The sequence below is a fragment of the Arachis stenosperma genome, chromosome 10 (assembly GCF_014773155.1).
Source record: "Arachis stenosperma cultivar V10309 chromosome 10, arast.V10309.gnm1.PFL2, whole genome shotgun sequence".
NCBI lineage: Eukaryota > Viridiplantae > Streptophyta > Magnoliopsida > Fabales > Fabaceae > Arachis > Arachis stenosperma.
The window spans coordinates 9,793,116-9,806,786 of record NC_080386.1 but is presented as its reverse complement, the minus strand read 5'-3'; the positions used below and the strand labels follow the sequence as shown (position 1 = coordinate 9,806,786).

General features: G+C 33.4%; 1 protein-coding gene across 1 annotated transcript; it reads left to right on the top strand.

Annotated features, from left to right (window-relative positions):
* The first annotated feature begins 206 nt into the window (after window positions 1-206).
* LOC130956086 (stemmadenine O-acetyltransferase-like) lies at window positions 207-5,160 on the top strand. Its single transcript, XM_057883115.1, has 3 exons — window positions 207-629; window positions 2,062-2,675; window positions 4,660-5,160. The coding sequence occupies exons 1-3, from the start codon at window positions 266-268 to the stop codon at window positions 5,008-5,010; spliced, it is 1,329 nt and encodes a 442-aa protein (XP_057739098.1). The 5' UTR covers window positions 207-265; the 3' UTR covers window positions 5,011-5,160.
* Window positions 5,161-13,671: the final 8,511 nt, after the last annotated feature.

Here is a 13,671-nt window from a genome sequence, read left to right as displayed (position 1 = left end):
TATTTAAGAATTTCCAAGTGTCAAAATGCACATTTTACATGTTCAAAATATAAATTGAATACGAAACAAAATTAAGTGAGGTTATTTACATTTTTCACTAATAAAAAAGTGATAAAATAAAGTTCAATTTAAAAATTTATGGTAACCCACTTCATCTATAAATACACATACAAAGCACACATACACAAACACAAATCAATAAAGCACACATAAAATCAAAGCTTGTTCAACAACTTGAACTAAAAAAAAAGAGAAGAAGAAGATCATGAAGAAACTAGAAGTGGAAGTAACCTCCAAAGAAATCATCAAACCTTCTTCTCCAACTCCAAACCACCTTCGATGTTACCAACTCTCTTTTCTTGATCAAATCTCTCCCATGGTCTACAACCCCACCGTTCTCTTCTACTCTCTCGACCAAATCACCCAATTCAACTTCAATACGACCACCACCACCATCTCCAACCACCTCAAGAAATCTCTCTCCCTTGCCCTAACCCATTTCTACCCTCTTGCAGGGCGGCTCGACGGTGGCAAGGGTTTCGTCGACTGTGCCGACCACGGCGTACCTTACATAGAAACAACAGTGAAGAATTGCAAGCTTGCTGAAGTTACTCATAATCCAATTCCTGGTATTAGAGATATTATATAGTTAGTATCTAGTTATTAGATATTTTTAAATTAGCAGTCAACTTTACGTGAAGATGATAGTTATTAAATGATTTGATTAATTTGACTAAATTTTTATTTAATGCTTCTCAACTATCAATTTTACGTAAAATAACTGCACTGTGAATTTTTACCTTTCAAATTTGTTACTAATTGGTTTCTTTTTGGACTAAAATGAAGTTACTATCTACGTAATTTGATAGTTTGATACTTCGATGCACGCATGTCGCCTTATACATATGTTGGGATATTTAATTAAGTATTATTATGTTAATAAACATAGCAACTTTTAAAATTATTAGACTCGTAAACTATAATCATATGTCTTTACTAAAGCTTCTGAAAATTTTCTTAGTATATGTATTTGTGTAAATTTTTTAGATTGGGTAAACTATATCATGGACTAACTATTCTAACAAAAATAATCTCAAAGATACAAATAATAAATAATTGAATAAGCCTCTAATAATTTAAAAAAGGACAAAAATAATAAAATAATATTTTTTATAAATGATAAACTATTTTTGTATATATAGTTAGCAAATAACATATGCATTATCTAAATTTTTTTAGAAATGTTTGCATAAGTATTTAGAAATTGTATAGACAAAACGGATCAAATTTGATCTTTATAATTTTTCATTAAAAAAAAATCAATCTTTCAATGTGTATTTTACTATTTTTGTATTTTAAATTCTATATTAGTAGTTTGATTTAGTAGTTAATTTTTGTATACCCGCAGATATAATTAATGTAATATAAAATTATTTTTATCATATTTTTTAATTTTTTAAAAATTTTAAAAATTTATTTATTGTTTATACCTTTTAAAATGGAATTCTTAGCTTTAATAGACCCTTGAAATTTGAAGTCGAATCTAATTTGATCCTTAAAATGACGGTTTGATATGATATATTAATCTGTTGTGATTTGAATTTCTTGTCTAATTTTTATGGGCTCCACAAATTTGATTGTTGCTCCCAAAATTACAAAATTTTTAAATTGAACTTGTTATTGTTATCTTTGTGAGGATGTTAAAGAGTCAATCAAACTTCTAAAAGACCTACATAATATGAAATCTAAGTGAAAAATCCAAATATTAGTAAATTAACGTGCAAAATTAACACGCCATTTATATAAATCAGAGTTCAGGAGCAAATAAGAGTTACTATTATAAATTTTAGGGCCAACTTGAGTCAATTATAATTTTAAGGATCAGTTTAAATTCGACCTTATTAAATTAAATTTGAAGGACCAAGTTGAATATTAACTCTTTTAAAAATATAATTTTTTCTTAGTATTCTAATCAAATTCCACCTTTAATAATCTCTCAATGTAAAAAGTTTTCTATGTACACTTTGATCATCTGTTACCATATATGAATTTAAACACCAGGAGAACTGAACCATCTGGTTCCATTCAAACTGGACGACATAACCAACATCATATTCGGAGTACAGCTGAACGTTTTCGACTGCGGCGGCATTGCAATCGGCGCGTGTCTTTCCCACCAACTCGCCGACGCCTTATCCTTCTTCAACTTCCTTAATCATTGGGCTTCCATTGCCGCCAAAAATCGCAATCCACCAACTCCTCAGTTTCTTTCATCAAAGCTTTTCCCACCGATAAACATCTCCGGCTTCGATCCGAGAAGCGGCATAACGACGGAGAACGTGGCGTGCAAGTTATTCTTGTTTGATTCAAGTGTTGTTGAAACCCTAAGGGAAACTTACGCAATGGAAAACAATAATGATGGGGAGAGAAAACCAACTCGTGTTGAGGCTTTATCTGCGTTCATTTGGGGCCGCTATGTGGCGGTTACAACAGAATGTTATGAAGATCCTGAGAAGAAGAAGAAGAGGAGAATGCATGCTGTGGTCCATGCTGTGAATCTAAGGCCGAAGATGGAACCGCCGTTGCCGGAAGATTCGTTTGGAAACTACTACCGAATCAGCATGACGATTCCATCTTTGAATGCTCAACAAAAGTGTTATGGACTAGTGAAGCAGGTAATGTGAATTGCACTTATATATTTTTATTTCTGATTTATTAGTATTCCATTTAAGATATGTTCATGCTTGATGGACAAAAAAAAATTAACCACTAATCAACTATATATATATATATATATATATATATATATATATATATATAACAAAGAAAAAAATTTATACAGGATTTATTATTTTTTATCAGTATTTTTAATAATTAGATCAATTTTTTTAATTTAGTAATTTAATATTATATTTTTAATTTATATTTTAAAATATTATTAATTTCTGTCCAAAAATAATAAATTTTGTTGATCTATTAATTTTATATTTTAAATGGTCAAAGACAAACACGATCAGCAAAACAAAATGTAAAAAAAAAATATGGTTTTTTTTTTTAGTTAATCAAGATCTTCAAATCCGTCACAATAAGTAATTATCAACAATAAGTCAATAACTGTATGACTTATGACCCATGCAAATGCATAAACATTATAAGATGCTTACAAAAGTTATTTATATCCCATTTCAGAAATACCACGCATATATTAAAGATTATCTATCAAATTAATTGTTATATATTTATGTATTTTTTTATGATTATTATATATTTGTGTATAAATATATATATTGAGAAGTTCAATCATTATTGTATTTTCAGATTGAAATTTTTTATTTATTAAAATTAAATTATAATTTTTTTAAATAGATCATTTTTTTGTACAAAAAATAGCTGATTTCAGTAAATACAGAAGATGTTTTGTTTCACAATTCTATAATCATTTATATTGGATCATTATTAGAAAAAAGAAAAATAGAAACCATAATAATTTATTGAAATTTGTCCACTTACTTGTAAAACCCAAACATAAAATTACTGGGTCACTAGATCATTGGGCCATTGGTTCAATCGGTGAGTCACTGGTCAAACCGGTTAACCCGGTATAATTAAATAATTATATAAAGTAATTATTTTTTATTATAAGTATTTATTTTATTTTTATAAAAATAATTATTATTTTCAAATTCTAATACTTTATTAATTAGTTTATATTTATTGTATTATTATATTATTATAGGTAAAAACTCACATATAATTGTTTTCATGGGAAGTTGATATGTAAGAATTATTAGATGATTTGACAAGTTTGACTAAATATCATCTAAAAGTTTTTAATTATTAACTTCATATGAAAACAAATGTATATGAGTCTTTACCTATTATTATATACTACAAGTATTTATTGAAAAAATAATATTAATAAATATCATATAATCATAAAAAAAATTGTGATTAATAAAATTTTTTTGTTTATCTTTTTAATTTGTATATATTTAATAAAATTTATAATTAAATAAAATATAATTAATTTTAAAATGAGTGACTTCAAAATTAAAATAAATTGAATATAAATAAAATAAAAGACTGTTATATATATATATATATATATATATATATATATATATATATATATTATAATTTGTCTATATTATAATAAGAAGCATCCCAGTATAGTGATATAATGATCTTTCTTGTATCCTTGGGGGCAAGGGTTCTCGAATCCCTTCTGAAAAAGCGCTGGAGCGTCGTAGATTCGCTTTTAACCGAGTAGTTCAGTTCGATCCGGTCTAATTCTCATTGGATTGATTGAAACACTAAGTCACTGACCATCAGTCAAAGTAGCAGAGAATCCATTGTATCACCACCTATCCTCTTCTTATAGGCTAGTCACTCTTGATCATTCTTAACCACCACTTTTCATAATATATATTTTAAATTTTAACATATACTAATAACTAATTTTATAGTTAAATTTTAATGTATCCTTAACATAAATAAAAAAATATGGTATCCTTAACATAATTTTTTTTATAGCAATTATAACTATATGCTATAGAAAAAAAATGGTAATTCCTCATGGGATATATTCTCTTTGGTTCTATATATATGACTATATGGGACGTAGCTTCTATTTATTTATTAGTAAGATTTATTTTTCAGGTGAGGGATGAAATAAAGAAGATTGACAAGGAATACATTAGAAAACTTCAAGAGGGAAATGAGCATTTGGATTTCCTTAAGGATAGTTCAGAAAGGGTGCTTGTGAAGGGAGAATTCGTTTCATTTAGCTTCACAAGTCTATGTAGGTTTCCTCTCTATGATGCTGATTTTGGTTGGGGAAAACCAAAATGGGTAGGTTCACCTGCCTTAACTTTTAAGAATCTTGTTGTGTTTTGTGACACTAAGAATGGCGGTGGCATTGAAGCCTACGTTAGCTTGAAGATGGAAGATATGGAAAAATTTGAAGCAGATAAGGAGTTGCTTGCTTGTGTCAACAAAAATAAGCCATAGAGTATCTTAATTTTGATTAATGGATGTATCATCATTTGTATGTTTGTGCAATGTAATTAACTAATAATGAAAGGAAAAGTATAGGGAGACAATGAGAATACTAAACAATGTGAACAATAAATATATTGGATGTTCAATTCAATAGGTATGCAGATGATTATGTTGATTATTCTTAATTGAATGGTTGTTTTTTTATTAGATTTACTTATATATGCATAGTTAACAATGACTGAATATTCAATTCATTAGATGTGCAGATGGTTATCCTAATATTAATGTTTAGGAAGTAATTTAGGGTAGAATATTTTTTTTACTTTATTCGGTCAATTCTAAAATTCATTGTTCATATTATTTAAAAGAATTATTATCTACTTAGCAAAACCGATAATAAAAACATCAGTTAAGGTTAGTGTTCCAAAGTTATTTTCCAAACCGATGATGGTGGTGGCTTGGCCCAATGTGGATGGTCCAAGCACACTGGATAACTCCAAATACTTTTGGAACGGTGGTTAAGAGTACCTCAATGGATTTTAACGTCAAAGTCAATAGACATTTTAGCAGAATAGAGTTAACGTAAAATGATCAATTACCTAAATATAGAAATATTTATAGAAATAAGTGTAGGTGCTTATTTTAGAATGAGAAGTAATCCTGCTGCAGGTCATGCAGCGATTACAGTTAGGGGTGACCAAATTCAGATTCGATTCACAATATTTATAGTATTTGCATTTGATCTGAAATTTATAGATCCGATTCGATTCACAAATTAATAAGATTCAATTACTGATTTTAAATATGTGTTCGCAGATTTGATGCACAACTCCGCATCATATAATTTATAGTTATAATTACTTGGCTAAGGTTAGGGGACATTTGGAAAGGAAAAAAAAGTCAAATTGTTGACTTATAATAATTTGGATGTATAAAGAGAAAGAATATGCAGTAAACCAACAATTTTGTGTCTCTTTTTTAAGGGCTTAATGGTTAAAATAGTTACATTCTTACAAATATTATAAATGTATTAATTTGATTTTCAAACTATCTCACTCTTTAAAAGTCAATCTTTGAAAATTTATAACTATAAATTAAATTTGTCATCCCATTTATATATATATATATATATACCTTTTTTATTAAAAATAGAGAAATTCGAACTCATAACTTTTTAGGTAAGTATGAAAAGATTATACTATTTAAAGTTTGGATTTTAAACCAAACATTATTCATTGCTATATTATTATCGAATTAGCCTACCACATTTACCAAGTTGTTAAAAAAAATGAGCAAAAATTACCGCCTAAAATTTCACCACCAATTTGTTTTGTTCGTTATTAAGATTAGTAATTTCATAACTTAGTAAAGTACACTAGAAGTCTAGAACCCTCTGCCACCGCCAATGGTATATTTTAGTTAATAAAAATTATTATTTTATTTAAAAATTTTGCCTATAGAAAGACAAGCATATTTGTTAGAAGTTTGGTGAATGAAAATGTGTATGTTTTCACCAAAAAGAAAAATTCTTACAAAAAGAATAGGTAAAAGGACAAATTAGTCTGTAAGCTTTTAAATCGTGGACAAGTCCGTCTTTTAAGATCTAAAAATACTAAAACGCCTTTTATTATTCAAAACGTGTGACGGATCGATTCTTTCATCTAAAATGCTCTCCCAGACATAACGGAGAGGGGTAATGTGTCGCTGAGTTGGCGTGTGTTGGACCTAGACCACTGTTACGGTGCACATGTAATAAAGGTGGATTGAGGTTAGGGACAAATGGATCCCTGGATGTAAAGACGACGTCGTTTTTATGTTTGCCCTATTTGTTCAAATGGAACTCGTTTGCCATTACCGTTGTTAAGTTCTGTGAGTGTTTGTGGGTGGTGGTGTTGTGCAGTCTTAAATGGACAGCGACGGAGCTTCATCCAGCACACGACGCGTTCCATTGCCGCCAACCGTGAAATGCATGGAAGCTGCAGAGGAGAAGGACGAGATTGCTCCGACGTGCAAATGCGGGGTGTACGTCATATTGTACAAATCGAGGACGATGATGAACCTCAATAGATTGTTCTTTGGATGTCCATTCTTTAAGGTATGTTGGTGATTTTATTTGGTCAGTTTGATTATATGGGAGTTAGTTATGTTATGTTTGTTTTGGAATGATGAACATGCAGCTGAAAAATTCCAGTCACTGCAAGTTCTTCTTATGGCTGGATGACCATGTTTCAACAATAAAAGTCCTTGAAAAGTTTGTTACGGAGAACGAGGTTGATGATCTAAAGGTATATCTGGGGAAGAAGGTAGTGGAACAGAAACTGGTTGATTCGGAGAAGAAGGTGTGGCATATAGAGAGGAAGAAGAATGTTAATCTGTAATTGGTTATTCTAGCAGTGGTTTTTGTAATTTTTGCTTCTGTTATTACCAAACTTGGCTGAAAAGTAGGTAAAAAAATGATGTAATGTAGTATGGGAGGAGTTTTCAGTTTGTTGTATGCTGTTTGAACAAAAATATTGTAAGCTAAATTATGATATATTAAGCAAAGTGATTGCCCTAAGCAAGTTAATGGTATAATTATTTAGAGATATGATTATATATGTAAAGTATAAATTAATCTCAGCAAAGAGTTGTTCATGTATTACGAAAGAAGTCAATAACATGTCTACTGCCTAAGTAAGGCATAAGTTAAGCCTGCAAGCTATACATAGTCACATTGTTTCCAAAAAGAGTTGCTTTGTAAAACAACAGTGTTTCTCAAAAAGGGGTTGATGTCATGACTAAAGTCTACACATGTAGCATTAACTAGTTGGCTTGTTTAGTCCTGGAGTGGGGATGAACTTAAACAGCCGTTGAGTTGCTTGGCCTGTTGCTGCCAAAGTCTGTGGAGATGCTCCTGATGTAGTTGGTTGTTGTGGAGAGGGGAGATGCTAGTCACTCTGGACAGGTGGCACAGGCTGCGAGGGTTTATTTGTCACGGGCTTCCTCCTAACTGGTTGCTTAGGCCTAAATCTCCCTCGTGCCGAGCGTGATGTAGACTGGGCTGGGGGCTTGAATGGTGTTTTTGGAGGCATTAATTGTGTCTCAACCACTACTACTGAGGGACCAGATTCTTGCTCATTCATCGGTGCAGCGTTTGCATTGTAATTACCCTGCATGAAGGTCAAAACAAGTGTGAAATGCAATGAAACCAGCAAGCAACAATGAAATGTCACCAAAATTGTTACCTCATTAGCAACTGACTGATTAGCAGAATTTTGTTGAACATGAGGAGGGTTCGTAGCAGCAGGGGGACTCTGTTCCACACTCTGAGATGAGGCATTGTGTAAAATGTATCCAGTTAGTTTAAACAGTCCCAGTAAAGCACATTATATCATAAGACATTAAAACCATGAAGTCTTAAAATATAGACAAATAGAACCCTAAGTAAAACTAAAGTAGACACTTAAATCCCTGAGTTTATTATCGGGGGGACAGTTACATCCCTGGAAAAGTAAGGATTACCTCTTCCTCGGGGGCTGACTGTGACAGAGGTAGAACCACAAGTGATTGAGAGTCCTTGGCCTTTGTTCTTGGTTTTTTCGTCTTTGGCTTCCAGTTTGGGTTGGATGGGGCCCCTTTGCACGTCTTGTAGTTGTGTCCCCTTTCACCACACTTGCTACATGTGACATAGAAACTCCTCTTCAATTTGTCACCATCAATAACAGCCTCAGCTGGGTCTTTCTGTCTGTTATGCACCTTGGGACGTCCAATTGGCCTCTTTAACACAGGTGGAGCAGGCTTAGTAAACTCAAATCTTGTCCAGTATTCCTCACTCGTTACTGGCTGGATGAAGTGCTCGTATGTCCTTCTAATGGACTCCATACATAGCCATGGATGAACATAATCATCGGGATTATCATGCCGTTTTCTGATTGCTGCTATAGCATGAATACACGGCATCCCTTCACAGCAGGACAGCAATTTCACGACAACAGAATGGTATAAACATGAACTAATATAAATTCACAGCATGGCTAACAGGTTCACAGCATAGTTAATATCAACAGATTCACAGCATGTTAATACAAACTCAAAGCAAAGTTAATATCAACACATTCACAGTATGTTAATTAGATTCACACCAAGCATGTCCAAATTCACAGAATGGTTAACATCATGTATCAGTAAAATTGAAATTCACATTAACTATGACTTCACACCAGGCTTAAATTAAAAAAATACACAGCATGGTAATATTGAAATTCAGGAACCTGACTAACCTGTGAGTTGCCATTTGTTACACGAGCAGCTGTGTTTGATCAGATCCACATCAACTTTGGATTCCTTGTGAGTGACTTCAAACCATTTGCGCTCGTTATCACCAATCCACTCCGCTGTCCATTTGTTGCTTGGTTTGATAAGCCTCTATAGCCTTTTCTCTTGCACTGGCGCCAGTTTTCCCTCATGAGTCCCCAGAAGTTTCTTGTGTTGAACCATTTGCCGCATCATATAGCACCGTAACTCCTCGCACATTGTAAGTATGGGCTTGCTTCTGTACTTCACCACCTTTGCGTTAAACGACTTGCACATATTGTTTGTTAGGTTGTCGATGTCGGGACCATGGCTAAAGTATGCTCTAACCCAGGTAGCAGGTTCAAATTTCATAAGATAGGCCCAAGCATCCTTGTTCACTACTTTCAGTCTTTCCATGGTTGTCTTGAACTCTGAGATGGTTGTGTATCTGGCACAGTCCCACACAATTTCTCTTATATACAGATCCTTGAATCGGTTTATAAAATTCTTCCACATATGCATGACGCAGTTTCTAACATGTGCACCAAGCATTACCTCTTTCAGTGTAGGTAGCAGTCCCTAACAACAATGAAGGCATGAATCCATACTGTTGCCTTTCGTTACCCATCATCCTCTCCCTTGCCTCCTTCACAGCTCTATACACCATCTTTGGGTGTGCAGTAAGGTCAAACTCCTCTCTTAGAAAATCAATAGCTTCATGGGTTGTCATATGCGGGTGCGTTGCCATCCTCTTCTCCACCTTCTTACTAATCCAGTGTTAATCAGCGGCATTGCTTCCAAGGTCCCTTGTACAAGTGTGCTCGTTTCTATATGTCTTGACTTGGAAGCATTGTAGTTGCCGATTGTAAGACAAGTGGGCAATCCAACCACACTCTTCGTCCTTGCATCCAACCCTAACTCTTTCCCTATCATTCTTTATCCACACCAACTCCCGGCCTTCAGCAATAAAGGTGTCCTTTACCACCTCTTTGAACCTCTCAATTGTTGCAAACCTTGTTCCAAGCTCAAATCTTCCCTCTCTGAAACTATATTGGTCATTGAACTCAGGCCAATGATGTTTGTTTCCCTCATCATCAGAAGAGACAAGTGTATGCAGCTCCTCAGCTTCATACTCCCATACAATATCATCACCATCCGTGTCTACATCACTCACATAGTCTACTAGTGCTGGCCTTGGTCCTCTGGCCCTATTGGGCTCCGTTGCAGGCCTAGATATATTGGACTCCCCTGCAGGCCTACATCCACTGGGCTGTCCACCAGGCCCACCTGCCTCGGGATCATGGGCAGGCCCTTTCTTTCTTGCAGCAGACCTTGTTATTTGAGACACACGTCGCACTTGCTTCCTGGGTTGCTTACTTGGCTGAGGGGTTCTCTTAGAGGAATGAGGCACTTATTTCCTCTTCCCTCTACCAGACACAAACCCACTGACAACATCTTCCCCACTATCACTGTTACTTTCATCACTGGGAGGTGGAGGTGCATATGGCTCATCCTCTACGCTCTCGTAACTATCGTGCTCCATCGACGACTCACCCAATTCATCCACCTCGACACCAACATCATCTTCCTCTGCCTCAACGTTTTCCTTGCCAGCACAATCTATAGGCTCTGGGTCATCAATAGGATGATCAAAAAATATATAGAACTCATCAGTATCTTTATTTGTCATCTTTGCTTGGCGCATCTGGTTGATGCCTGCATCTCCCCTCAGAACATGCAGCCCTGACTCCATATCCTTGCTCTTTGGATTATACCAGTATGCCTCCTTGTATGATTGATATCCAATTCTTTGAATAGTGTTATCAAATTACCGAAATTTACAAAATCCAGGTCCATGGGGGGAGGGGGAACCTCTCAACCTTACCATCGACATATACTAACTCACCAGTCGGAGCCCGTTGAAAATAGCCCCCGTGATGGAAAACAGGAATCACGAAAATATCTACCATCTGCATCATTGTTTGACTCAATGATTACCACTAAGCATTAGCAAATAAACAACTACCTAAGCCATAAACCACACACAACTCATCTTCCATGCCCCTCCCAACACTACATTACACCTAAATCCCAACCTACGACATGCACAGCAGATAACATTCGAAAGTAACAGTCACATTCAGTTTCGCATTAAGGGTACTTACCACTACCGATGACACCCGCAACTCCACCAACGAAGCTTCACTAGCGCAACGTTACACGAAGACGACGATGGGAAGAAGATCAATCGTTTTTTTTTTTAGGAAAAAGATCATACATATGTGTGTTAGGGCTTCTTTGGAATTGTGTGTCATTGATATGGGCTTCTTTGGAATTGTGACGAAACTCAAGGACTACAGCCAACGTTCTCAAAATGTTGCCATTTTCAATCATAAGGACCTATTTGTCCAAGACTTTTTCCAGACGGGCACACCAAGCATCCTCAACGGTTCCGTTTTGCCACCTAGGTCCAACACACGCCAACTCAGCGACACATCACCCCTCTCCGTTACGTCTGGGAGAGCATTTTGGATGGAAGGATCGATCCGTCACACGTTTTGAATAGTAAGGGGCGTTTTAGTATTTTTAGATCTTAAGGGACGGATTTGTCCACGATTTAAAAGCTCAGGGACTAATTTGTCCTTTTTCCAAAAGAATATAAAAGGTACCAGATGTTTGATTTAAAAATTATTAATATTTTTTATGCTACTAATTTATCAATAAAATAAGAGTCTCAGAAGATATATTAGATAGTAAAGTAGTTGAAAAAATCTTGTGTATTATGTCAAAAAAATATGAGTAATACTAGAATCCTATAATACGAATATTATGACGATTATAAAGCTGCAAAGAACTATAAAATATCACATCAGTCAAATATTAAAAAAATAAAAAAATAATCAAAATTTTGAAAAGCACAATGTTTTAAAATCAAGTCATACACGAAAAGGATGATATCATGGTTTCAATTATCAAAGTAATGAGAGAAAAAATTAAAAGAAGGGGTGACAATTATAACTAAAGAAGAGGTAACAATTTTTCTTTACCTAATCAAGAAAAAAATGGAACAAATTTTAAGACAACCAACTAAAGAAGAGGTTGAGATCACTTTTGTAAAAAAAGAAACAATTTCAATTGCTTTTAATGTAGAAGTAGGATTTTTTATTTTAATAAATAAATTAATTATAATAATTACTAAAATAAATAATTTAAAAAATATTTATCGAGATAAATACATCTCTCTTATCTTGTTTATATTGTAAATGATATAATTTTGCATGTATTTCGTTTATAATGTAAACGAGATACGTGTAATTTTTCAATTTTCATATATGTTATCTCGAGATACATGTAAAATTATCTCATTTACAGTGTAAATGAAATAAAAAAGGAGTATTTATTTCGGTAAATATTTTTTAAATTATTTATTTCAATAATTATTATAATTAATTTATTTATTAAAATAAAAAAATCCTGTAGAAGTATGAACATAAAGTAGTACATTGCATACTTAAAATGATAAACAATAATCAAGTAAATATTACAGAAAATCAGCATCAAAATACTGGTGATAATTCTAATACTCAAATTTTACTTCTTACCAATAATTGATGTTGTTAGAGAATCATTAGAATCAATTTACGTCAATTAATATCGTTTATATTTATATAGCATATTTGTATATTAATTGTAGGATTCTATGTCTTTATTATTACGATTCTCTTAGCACTTATAAATACCCTTTTATATTGTATCATTCCAGACAATTTGAATAGACACACAAATCTTTTCTCCAATTTAGTCTATTGTTTCTAACATGGTATCAAGAGTTTAGGTTAATTTTTTTCCCAAAATAATTGCTTTCTAGCTCATTTATTTTGTTTCTTCCGATAGTACTTTGCCCTCACTTTTCGAGTCTCTCCCGCCTTGGTTATGGCACTGAACACAAGGGTTATCGTTGTTGGGATCCTCTCTCTAAACGAATTCGTATATCTCATCATGTTGTCTTCTGGGAGCATTGATAAACCCCATTTGTAGGGTTTATCTTGTATTGATTTTAGGGGATTTTATCACCTTTTACCCACATTTATTCAATGAAATAGCATGGTTTTGTATATTCTCCTTTAATTGTGCTTAAGAGTGAAAACATGCTTTTTAGGTCTTAAAATAGATAAATGTAATTCTCCTTGATTCCATTAGATGCCTTGATATGTTTGTTAAGTGATTTAAGGTTTAGGAGGCAAAGATTGGATCAAGGGGATGAAGAAAGAAGCATGAAAAGTTGGAGAACTCATGAAGAAATGAAAGAACCGGAAAGCTGTCAAGCCGACCTCTTCGCACTTAAACGACCATAACATGAGCTACAGAGATCCAAATGATGCGGTTCTAGTTGGGTTA